We start from the raw sequence: 12678 nt of genomic DNA, 5'->3' as shown, positions 1-12678 counted from the left end.
GAACCTTTAACGAGTGATTTGTTTAAAGCACGATTTTAAGATTGTCATTTTGATGAAACAGTATTCCCTACATTAGGGAGAGAAAAATTAGTGTCTAAAGCACAACATGAAATCACATGGAATGCCATGAGTTTATCTCATTTAGATTCTTGCACAAATCAAAGTGAACTTGAAGTTCAGAAGATTATACATTTGCAAGGGGTTGCAAATCAATTACTAGAATCTTTTACAGATATTAAGGCTATATTAAAATCTCATATACCTACTGCAAATATTCCAACGTGTATTGATGTTGCTAAAGGACAACAGTCAGCTAATAAACCTAAATCGCAAGTTAAGTGTGGAAGGCCTGTTGATACAAAAGATAAAACTCCCAAAAGGAGAAGATTAAAATTTGTAAACACTCTAGAAGAGGTTACAGAGGTCGATAATCCATTCGACATTCACAAACTCATTTCTCCTGAAAATGAAATCCCTATTATAAAACCTCTTGAAGAGGAATCTCCTAAAAAGAAAACTCCTAAAGATACATCCCTTAAAAAGGGACAAGTACTTGGAAATAATAATGAGATCTCAATTCATTATACGAGAGAAATGTGGGATTAAAATAAAGTTGTTGTCAACAACACATTTGCATATGCGGTAACTACTAACATTATCAAAAGTAATGAGGATCCTGAATCTAAATCTGTTAATGAATGTCAATATAGAAGTGATTGGCCAAAATGGAAAGAGGCTATCACATTAGAATTAAACTTTATCAAAAATAGAAGTTTTTGGACCTGTAGTCCAGATACCAGAAGATGTCCAACTTGTTGGATACAAATGGGTATTTGTGCGCAAGTAGAATGAAAATAATGAAATTACTTGATATAAAGCAAGACTTGTGGCGCAAGGTTTCTTCCAAAAACCTGAAATTAATTATGAGGAGACATATTCTCTCGTAATAGACGAAATCACTTTCAGATTTTTAATTGGGCTAGCAATCGCTAAACAATTGAGCATGCGCCTTATAGACATAATAACAACATACCTATATGAATCGTTGGATAATAAAATTTGTATGAAAATCCTTGAAGGATTTAAATTGCCTGAAGAAAAACTTAGAAATTTATATTCAATTAAACTCCAATGTTCTTTATATAGACTAAAGTAATCTGGACGCATATGGTACAATTGATTAAGTGAGTACCTCGTGAAAGAGTGATTCATAAATAATCCAATTTGCCCATGCGTTTTTATTAAAATATCAAAATCCAAATTTGTTATAATTTTTATTTATGCTGATGATTTGAATTTAGTTGGGACTCCTGAAGAGTTCACTGAAACTGCTAATTATTTAATGGCAGAATTTGAGATGAAAGATTTAGGAAAGACAAAATTGTGTCTTGAGATTGAACATGTAAATGGCGAAAATTTTGTTCATCAATCTATATATACCGAAAAGGTATTAAGGCGATTCTATATGGACAAAGTTCATCATTTGGAATCTCCAATGATGGTGCAAGTCCATTTCTACCTCATGATGAGGAGGAGGAGTTATTTGGTCCTGAAGTAGCACATTTAAGTGTTGTAGGCTTTTTGATGTATTTGGAAAAGTGTACAAGACCCGACATTGCATTTGTTGTAAATCTACTAATAAGATATAACTCTACTCCTACTCGACGACACTAGAATGAAATTAAACACATTCAATGCTATTTGAGAATAAAGCAAACGATTACAACAATATCCTCCAATCATTCTGAAATACTAGGTACCTATGAAGCTAGTAGAGAATGCATGTGGCTCATATTAATGATCTCTCATATCTAAGAATTTTGAATTATACATGCAGCGTTATCTTCATATAAAATTACATAAAGGGTGACAGAACAAAATATATCTCTCCAAAATTCTTCTATACACATGAATTCCAGAAGAATGGTGATATAGATGTTCAGCAGATCCAATCAAGAGATAATCTAGCATATTTGTTCACCAAAGTTTTGTCTCCTACAACATTCAATAAATTGGTTCATCTTATCGGAATGAGGCATCTTAAAGATCTTAGCATAAGGAGTTAATGTATAAGTGACAACCAAGGGGAAGTGTTATGAATGGATGAGTGTGACTATCATCCATCCATATCTTGTCCACCTTTTCATATCCTTATGAACCTACCCTATATGTCTACACTAATTCATATCCCTATGAACCTGCCCTATATGTCTACACTAATTCATATCCCTATGAACATGCCTATATGTCTGCACTAATTCATATCCCTATGAACATGCCTATATGTTTGCACTAATTCATATCCCTATGAACTTGTCACATATGTTTGCATTAATAAAGTTAGCATTAGCTAACTTGTGAAGGCTATAAATACATCCTCCAACATAACCAATGGAGTAGGAAAAGAAGAAGAGAGAAAGATAGGAGTAGAAAGAAAGATGAGAGATATAAAAGAAATAAGGAGAGATATTTTATATAAGGTCATATCTATATCATATAGTAATTTCTCCCGTGATAGTAAAGTTTTGATTTCATCCGCCCATAGAGTAGGCATAGCCGAACCAGGTAAATTTATGTCTCATCTCTATTTATTTATTTTTCTACATATTTTATAACTATTGTTGTTGTTGTTGTTGTTTTTGTTTGATTATTATTTTTTATTATTATTTATTTTTGTTATTACCATTTTTAGCTTTTTATAATAATTATTATCCATAAAATTATTATATTATTTTTTTCCTTTTTTCAAAATTATTGTTCTTGTTGTTATTATTATTTTACAATAATAAATATTATTCTTTTATCATAGTTATTATTAGTTGATATTATTTTTTATTATTTTTATTATTGTTATTATCCTTAAAATAATAATTATTTTTATTTTCGCCCTTTTTATTAATTATAATGTTCTTGTTGTTATTATTATTTTAATTATTATTTTAATAGTAATAAATATTATTATTAGTAATTATTATTATTGTTATTGTAATTAATATTAGTTGTTATTGTTTTCATATTAATAATAACAATTCGTATTATTATTTATTGTTGTTTTTCTTTGATTATTTTTTATTATTTTCATAATAGTAATTATTATTGTTTATTGTGGTTATTACTATTTTATTAATTTTATAATAATTATTATCCTTACAATAATTATTATTATTTTTTCCTTTCTTTTATTTTTATTTGTCTTGTTGTTATTATTGTTTTACAATAATAAATATTATTTTTATTGTATTTATTATTAGTTGTTATTATTTTTATAATAATTACTATCCTTAAAATAATAATAATTATTTTGGTCTTTTTTTATTATTAACATTCTTCTTGTTGTTATTATTACTTTAAAATAATAAATATTATTTTTTGTTATTGCAATTACCATTAGTTGTTAATATTTTTACTATAATAGTAATAATAATTAGTATTATTAGCATTTGTTGTTGTCTTTAGATTTTTTTTTATTATAAAATGACTCTAATTCTATGGAATGAAGATCGATTACAGCCTATCTGGACTAGAATCGTGATTCGCCATTCGCGGGATTATTAATTCCTCAAACTATACATAAGAATGCAATTTCATTCCTGTGATTTGATTCCATTTCAAGTCTTCTTCCCGTTTGGGGTTAAAGGCGTTGAAGTTTGGGCTTTTAGAAGAGCTTAGAACTACCCCAGGTCCATTCTTTTCCATGTGTACTCCAGGCAACTTGACTGTAAACAAAACTGAGTTGTTAACGACTGATTCACGCATTAGGCTCAATAAGAACTCATCTAATCTTGTTCATTAAATAAATCTCAACTTTGAAACTTGTTTAGTAAATGATTCAAACCTAAACATGAACGAATTTGACCCATTTCAGTTCATAAATTACTCAATTACAAGCTTGGTCAAACTCTTTTAGTAGACTCAGATTTATGCTCACTAAAATATTCGCAATCATGAGTACATCTCAATAGCTCAACTCAATAGGAACTCGTCAGCTCATTCTTTTGCATACATAAGGTTTAAGTATATATTTAAATCAGCTTGAGTTCAAGCTCAATCAAAAATTTAATTAATAAGCTTGACTACGGTAAAGTTCAAACAGTTCATTTGGGGCCTGGGTCGTCGAGACTTGTTCATTACATTTCTCTCGCCTAGCAACAAGAGCTGAGACTTTTTTTTATCAATCGCAGTTGAGGTTGTATTTGAGAGAAACCTGGGTGCTGTATTCTAGATCATTGTGTGGGAAAGAAAACAGTTGAGGTCTTTTTTATCCTGCCGCCGTGCAGAAATTTTAATTGTATAATGCCGACTCAATTGTCAATAGCAATAGTACTCAATTGTCAATAGCAATAAAAAAATGCTGCTTAGAAATTTACCCAGAATTTTATTTGAACAGACATTTGTGCCGCCTTCAGAATCAGAAAAACATACAAAAGAAGCTCAAACAAAGAGTTCATATATAATTGCTTGTTCAAACAGCTATGAATAGAGAACGTGATGCTTCACAAAGCTCCTAGAGTTCCCTCACTTCGACTTCTATGAATTGAGAAATCTGGTCTCATACTTAAAAGTTTGCTGCCAAAATCAAATAAATGATGCTGGTGATGCATAGTAGCTCCGGTTCCACTTGGGGGCAGGCGTCCATGTCTTCGCTTGGTCTGTTTTGGGGAATCTACTGCTTGACTTTTACGACCATGAGTTGATAAAGAAGATACCTTGTAAGGAGCTGAACCATGGGTACCCTTCCTCGTGGGCTTGTGCTCCGATCTAAGGCTGCGATCATGGGCATTAATGCCCAAGCGAGTTGATCGATCAGCATTATCCTTGAAAGTGCCAACTTTGATAGGCTGCCTATTGTAATAAACAAGATGGGGAAGAAGGCTCTGCAATTGTTTCTTCAATTGTTCATCTCCCACATTCTTCTGTGCTGGGTTTCCTTCCAAGCTGATTGCTTGCAAAGAATTGTAATTTGCTGCAAGCTGGCCAAGGCACTTTGCTGTGGAGATCTTGTTGAAACGCAAGTCCAAGACATTCAGTTTCAGAAGACGGTGAAGACCTTCAACCTCACTGATTTTGTTTCCGGCTAAATATAACTCCTTTAAAGAGGAGCAAGAGGCAAGGCCTTCAAACAATCAAGCCAACAATAGCAGATCAATCATGGGATTTAATAAATTACACTAAAATAAAAAGGAAAGGGTATCACATTGAAATTTCACGTAGACTAACCCCAATCTCCAAGTCCAGGTTTAGTGGTGCAATGGTGCTTTAACATACATATATATATATATATTCATAAGCTGCGTAGTTCAATGATACTATTAACTTGTTAGGGATTCCAACTAAATTCACTTCATGAAAAGTTTCTGCACATGCAGCTCACAGATACTTCTCTTGAGTATATTAAAACACAATCCTGGCGAACTTGAACCATAAATTTATACTAAACAATGCAAAGAACAATTTATAAAAATAAAATTATTCACATTTACTTTTTCCAGTCAATTGTAGTAAACACAGTGTACAGCATCAAATTCATGAAGGCTGTGAAAGAAATCAATCATAATTTATGCTCAATGACAACTTCATTATTCTGCAATATATGGGAATACATACGAGGACAAGCAGTCAAGAAGCTAGTGCAACAAAAACATTATGGTGAAGGAAAATGCTCTCAGAAGTCAGAAAGAGATGGAAATGGGAAAAGTAACAATTATAATATGCATTCCAGAAATTTCCATACCATGTCCAATCCTGAATATCCGGTTGTAGCTGAGGTCCAATACACGAAGGCGATTAAGTTCACGTAATCCTTCAATGGTGGAGATATTGTTTTTAGACAAATTCAACATGTGGAGTCCTCGGGGAAGAACGCCAGCTGTTATCCTCACTGCAATGAGTTTGCAGACAGATGACCGAACAGGACAATGAAATAGTTGACTCAGGTTCCACGAATGCAAGGTTATATTAATCAAGCAAAAATTATAATTAAATAAATAAATAAAACTACAGAGGCTAGGATGTCAAAGATGCAAACCTATGGCATTCCCTGATAAATTAAGCACTCTTAGGCTTACAAAAGCACTAAGAAATGGAACAACAACCAACCCATTATTTGCCAACTGAGCTGTGGTGGCTGCTGCACTCAAGGAAGAAATATATTGCTTTGCTGCTTCCATGCCAGGAGTATCCTTGGAGTCCAACTTTGCAGCTGTAAAACTATTCACAGCACTAGAAACTCTCTTCACTTGATCGTTGTCATGTATTGATTCATTTGTTTCTTCCAAGGGACTACAGTGCTGAAGATCCATTACCCATTCCTCAATTCGCTTGATTTTAAATTCCCTGCTTGGCAACCCATCCCATTGATTCTCCAAAAGTCCGCCTTTAAAGCTTTTCATCATGTTTACCTCTTCCATTACCGGCACTATCCAGTCTCTTGCTGAACCAACATAATTATAAGATTCAACCCCATCCTCGATAGGAATTTCAAAATTATTCTTGTCAATCTTACAGGAGACGATCTCCCTTCCTCGGTCTTGTATCCCTTGTGATCCAACCTCGTGGAATACATCCTCTCTGTGTCTCATTTCCAGAACATTTAGGTCTTCAAAAGACCTACAGTAAGGCCCGGAGTATTTAAAAGGAGAACAATCTCCAGAAGTTGGTGCATGAGTACCAATATTGGGCATTGAAGATGATTTTATGATCACAGGTCGGGTACAAGACATATGTTCGCTGGAATCACCGTTACACTCGTGAGATAACAGGGGATCAGTATTTTTGTAGCCTTCTTTTTCAAGATTTTGTGCATCTCCAATAGAGAAAATTGACTCATTATTCACCATATCAGAACTCACTTGAGGAGACTCTGAAGGAAGAACTTCTTGAGACTGATTGAGCAGGCTTGTCCCTGGGTCCTTGCTGCCAACTGGCACCACTAACCCATTGTGCTCAAGGGCATCATCACAAAAATATCCTTGGTCCATCTCATTCTCAGTGATGTTGCTGCAAGAGACCCTGCCTTCCCGGTCCAGTTCACTTCCTAGAGAAATACTTTTCTTAAGATTGCATGTCTGATGGACCTCTACATCACTTTCAATATCATGTTTGCTGTTAATTTCTTCAGATTTCCAACGACGCTCAACAGAAGAGGAGCATGCAACAAGCGTGCTGGTGTTACTCAAATGACTTTCTTTTTGAGTGCTCTTATTTAAGCTGGCAGGGTTAGTTAAATCCTTGAGGACTTGATTTTGAGGACAATCTTCCAATGTCTTCTGCATTGCTTCAGCAGGTGGTTGAAATGATCTCTGGTTAAACGAGGTAAATGCAGAGTCAGAAGAAACCCACAGCCAATTCACCTAATGACATAAAGTTAACATCGAGAGCCTCAACTGATTCAACCACTTACCTTTGGTTTGTGGGAATGAACGTGAGCATTGAAGCATGAAAACCTAACCATCGTGATTATATGAAGCAGTGTGTCATTCAAACAGAGTCGATCTTGATACAGGAAAAAACAAATAATCTCCAACTATTCTGCTCATGTGCGCCAGAAGCCTGAAATAAAGACCTAGTTTTGCTAAGATATGCAGACAGCTACTATGAAGCGTATTGGGACTCTAGCTAATGTTGACCTTAGCCATAATCCACAAACAAGCCCTCTGAAACACGACACAATCTCCAAATGTGTGATGATCTTGAACGCCTCAGAACACAGAGTAAAATCGCACTATCATTATTAGCCCACACCCACGTTGAGGTGCGAGAAGAGCTTAACTTTGTTGCAGCGGCCAGAGTGAAAGAAAATCTTTGTCGACTAATAAAAGCCAAACCAAAACATGTATAAGAGACAATTGCCTGAAAATAGAGCAAAATAATGAGATTAGAATTACATAAGAAGCAGATACTTCAAGTCAAATGACAAACACATAACTGCACCCCTGGGTGTAGCAAGGTCAGAAGAGGACCATGCGTCAAGAAGCAGACCTAAGTTTGATTCGCCCCTGGATGAATTCCCCAGGGTACATGGGTGCGTGGGCCATCTGCTCATGCTTGAGGGATTACTCTCACCCACTGATGAGGACAACCGCCACAAAGTTTCAGCAAACATGCTCAAAACAATTGAAACTTCTAGCAACCAATGCATATGATTAAGGAGAAAAAAAAAAAGGGAGGTCGGGGGTCGCACTTTCATATTCCAACCACCCACCAATTAATCAAATCTCTTCTAAACACATGCACTAAATGCAAGATTTGCCCATGTTCAATAGAAAACCTACAAAAAACGCTGCAGAAAAACATTTTAGGGAGAGAGAGTTTAACAATTTGTTTAATTGCAGCTGCAGCAAAACAATTTGGGGAGAGAAAAAGGTGAACACTTTGTTTAATTGCAAAAAAATCACGCATAACAGTGTTCTTAAAAGCTGGACTGGACTGGACTGACTAGGAATCAAAACAGTCTAATTTAACCTTCAAAACTGGAATAAAAACCTGTCAAAACCCAGTTAAAAATTAGACCAGTTAGTCTGGTTTGCATATAATTTGCATTTGAAAATTATTTTTATGACAAATATATGTTATATGTGTATTTTATTATTATAAACAATATAGAAAACTCACCAAAGATGATTCAATGGTTGAACCAGTGTGATTGGATCCATTGAACTAGCCTACCCATTCACCAACTGGTCCATTTTAAAAACATAGATAAGAAAATAAAAGAAGCGACAATACTTCAAGTCATACAACAGCCACTTCAATCCTAATCTACCATAAGATCCAGATGGATATAAAACCCAATCAAGTCTAAAACACAGAATGCAAATCACATAGAAATAAGGATTCGATGAATCAAAGCTCCATATATTTCTGAGTTCTGCATAGAACATCAACCCTATCAAGTGAAGAACCATTCAACATCACAAAAATAATACCAGATGGCTCTAATCCTATCAATATATCATTCCAACAACATTGAATTGGTACACAATATTAAAAAAAATTAGAAATTGGTTTATCACGATTACACCCAATTTATTGTCTACCAAAACATATGAATTGAACAATTAGCCCCATTTTAGGGAGAGAAAAAAATTAATACTTTGTTTAACTGCAGCAAAACCACAAGAAATGGTGCTCTAGAAACTGGAATGGACTGGACAGTCTGTGAATCCGATCAGTCCGCTTCAGCTCTAAAACCAGATTTGATAAACACCAATCAAGACACAGTTAAACCATTTAAAACTAAACCAGTTTGACTGGTTTGCATACAATTTGCATTTAAAAATTAAATTATCATTTTAATTCAAATTCTACGTGGTATATGCGTTATGTGTGCATTTTAACATTATAGATTAGTCATGGGCACACACAATGTACATGCTTCAAGATTTTGGTAGTCATGAATAGTATGTGCAGTGCATGTACAAATGCTGAGGAGAGACGTGTGGTTATTTTTAATCACGAGTGGTTATTGTAGTCAAGGGTAGGATTTATGTTTACTAAGGTATCCTTAAGTAAATTTTTCATTTTCAACTGAAATTTGTAAAAATAGGACTGACATTTTTGGAACATAATGGACAAAAATCGCAGAATGAAAAAATGACATATTTTACTGAATTAAGGGTATAGATAATATAGAAAACTCATCAAAGATGAGTTAGTGGTCGAACAAGAACAAGTTGAATGACCGGACTGACCAACCATTCAAGACTGATGCAACTTTAAAAAACATTGATAAGAAAATAAAAAGAAACAAAAATACTTCAAGTCAAACGACAACCACTACAACCCCAATATGTCTTAAGATCCAAATTTTGATTTGCTTCTGCTGAACTTCTCATAACCAAACATTTTGCAAGCGGATAGAAAGTGATGTCAAGCCTTAAAAAAAATGGTAATCATATGGAATAATAGAAATAAGAATTCAGTGAATCAAGGCTCCATATATTTCTCCACATTCTGCATAGAGCATTTAACTATAGCAAGGAGAGAACAAAAATAATATAAGATAGCTCCCTAGACCTATTCATCTATCGAATGAAATTTTATAGCATTCATTTGAGCTACACAATATGAAAAAAATTTAAAATTTGTTCATCACAATACACCCAAGTAATTGTCTTCCACAACATACCAATCGAGCAATTATTTTAGAGAGTCACATAAACATTATAAGGATAATTAAATCGATTAACATAAATTTCTACACAAAATATAAATAAAAGAGGTGGTTGATGTATGTGTGCATGCGTATAGACCCACTGCCCCAAAAACCTGATTGAAGGCCAACTCAAATCAAGAGAAAATTATTTTAAAAAATTTTTTTTAAAAAAAAGTGAAGAAGAAGAAGAAGAAGAAGAATCCTATAAATCCCAAAAAAAGATTTCAGAAACAAGAAAGAAATGTTTTGGAGCCAGGAAAACAGAAATCTTTAACAAAAACAAGACGGAAGCAACGAGCATGAGAGAAATGCCATGGAGAGATTGAGATCTGACCTCTTTCTAGCCAGATTGCGACGAAAGCCTTCTGCTTCCAAAAAGCAAAGAAAAATAAGACCAGACCAGATTTATTTCGGTATAATGAACGGCACAGAAGGAAGCTCAACCCAGCGCTTAACCCTAGAGGTGGTTGGCTCCGATTTATAAGAAAATCGACGGCCCTGATTTTCTAGCTGCCCCAGTAAATTCTCCCTTCAATGATTAATTAATTATATATTCACAAAAGTGAATGTCAATATGGGAGTTTGCTACATTTTTCAGGGTAATAATGGAGGGAACATATTCTGACTTTGGGAAAGATAGAGGTTTTTATTGGGAGAGAGTGCGGAATAGAGAATCACAACGGTGTGGTTGCCTCTATCTTATCCCCTCCTCTGCCAATTGTAGCATGGCGTCGTGTACATTACCGCGAAATCAGTGGTTTTCGGGACGAATGTTTGTAGGGAGGAATGTTATTGTCACAGACCTGTGCTTTCGCGGCTCAGAGATGACAATGCGTTTGTTAATAAAATCTTATAAATTTGAAAATTTTTATACAATTAAAATCCATTTTTTCTCAACAATTTTTTTTTAAGATGTCTTTAATTTTTTAAAATTTTACAAAACTATTAATACATTAACCCTATGTTGGAGAGATGCCTTGAATTGAATTTGTGTGGATTTAATAAAATATAATATAGAATTATATTAAATTTCATAAATTTAAATTTAAAATTAAAAAATCATCTTGTTAAATGCAATATAATTATACATTTTTTATAAGGTATGAATTTGAAATTTTTAAATGTTACAAAATTATAGATGCATTAGTTACATTTTCAAAAACTATATGTCATTGTAGTTGTTTTAAATGCTTTTCGACACTTTAAAAAATTTTAATTAACATTTAAAATTAACTTTTTTTTGTATAATAACTTATTTTTTACATTATCGCCAAATAATTTTTACAACAATATCAATCAATTCTTTTTTATTGATTTTTTAGAAGGTCATTTTAAAAAGTCACCGAAAGGCGGAGAACTAAGCCAAAAATGATTAGTTATTTGCTGTTAATGTTTTAACCAAACATAAAATACACAAATATTTAAAGAAAGTCTTAAAGTTATAAAAACTCACTGACATATTTATAATATACTAACGCTGCATTTGAAAGCATAGATTTTGAATTTTAAATTTGGATGAATTTGAACAAAATTCAATAAAATTTTATTTTACATCTTATGTGAATCTAATACAGATCCAAATCTAAGAATTTCCCAAACATAAGGTTAATTAATTTTGGCTTTATATTGACAGACCCAATAATATTTTACATTTTGCTAGTTGTAGACACTCCATTTTGTTTGGTTTGGTTTTTGGTGTAATCCCAAGAGGGGGGTGAATTGGATATTTTAAAAAAAAGAATTATAGGTCAAGCTATCTATTACAACAGTATATCAAAACCTTGGGTCGGTATAATCAAATATTAATCTAGCAAATATATTAACGTTTAAATAAATTATGCAAGTATCACAGTTTCAGTATCTCCCAATAAATCACAATATAATATTTAAGCACTAAAACAGTAATATCAACAGATAAGTGTAAGCATGCAAATATGGAATGTAAAAAGGATACGAAAATAGTGATGTCAATTACAACCTCTCCTTACAAGGCGAAGACTCTCCAACTCAAATTTCGGGACTGAGCCACAACCTACAACCACACCTTATAGGACGGTGCTCCTAGTTCTCCTAACCGAGTCTGAACCAATCCAGTGCACTTTACAAGACAGTACAATCCTCTTCCGACCATACGCCAGGAATACAACAATAATAAAATTTTGTGTACAAATAGAATGTTTCTACAACAAGCAGATGATGTACAATGATAAGCACAGTGCACTCTCAAATGATTTACAAATGAAGCTCTATAGAGTATGAAATTTTCTCTCAAAAATGTTTTTCAAATTTAGTCTGAGAATTTTGGAAAAATACTTTTTAGGACTGACCTTGTATAAAATCAAATTACAAAAGGCTCTTCAAGCAAAGGATATATAAATGACTATATTGCTCAAAGCACTCTTGATGTGCTCAAAGAAATTCTCCACAAATAATTTTCAATTGATGAATCGTATAGGAGAATCTAATCTTTGAGATTAGTAGCAAAAATCAATTAGGACTTTCGAGCCAAATATATGAAGTTGAAT

At 33.3% G+C, this 12678-nt stretch overlaps 1 protein-coding gene across 4 annotated transcripts; it reads right to left on the bottom strand.

The window, feature by feature from the left end:
• Positions 1-4352: 4352 nt before the first annotated feature.
• LOC131148873 (uncharacterized) lies at positions 4353-10748 on the bottom strand. Of its 4 annotated transcripts, none has more exons than XM_058098822.1 (7): positions 10488-10650; positions 8611-8675; positions 7978-8278; positions 7400-7848; positions 6026-7298; positions 5732-5878; positions 4353-5113 (listed from the first exon to the last, which is right to left on the bottom strand). In XM_058098822.1, exons 4-7 carry the CDS (start codon positions 7448-7450, stop codon positions 4494-4496), a joined length of 2091 nt encoding a protein of 696 aa, XP_057954805.1. In that variant the 5' UTR covers positions 7451-7848; positions 7978-8278; positions 8611-8675; positions 10488-10650; the 3' UTR covers positions 4353-4493. The 4 variants fall into 4 exon arrangements, with proteins under 4 accessions (XP_057954805.1, XP_057954806.1, XP_057954804.1 ...); XM_058098823.1 differs by having other exon boundaries at positions 7978-8064; XM_058098821.1 differs by lacking the exon at positions 8611-8675 and having other exon boundaries at positions 7978-8064.
• Between the last annotated feature and the right edge of the window lie 1930 nt (positions 10749-12678).

Source organism: Malania oleifera, chromosome 2, assembly GCF_029873635.1.
Source record: "Malania oleifera isolate guangnan ecotype guangnan chromosome 2, ASM2987363v1, whole genome shotgun sequence".
Lineage (NCBI taxonomy): Eukaryota > Viridiplantae > Streptophyta > Magnoliopsida > Santalales > Ximeniaceae > Malania > Malania oleifera.
This window is presented reverse-complemented; position numbering and strand designations above follow the sequence as displayed.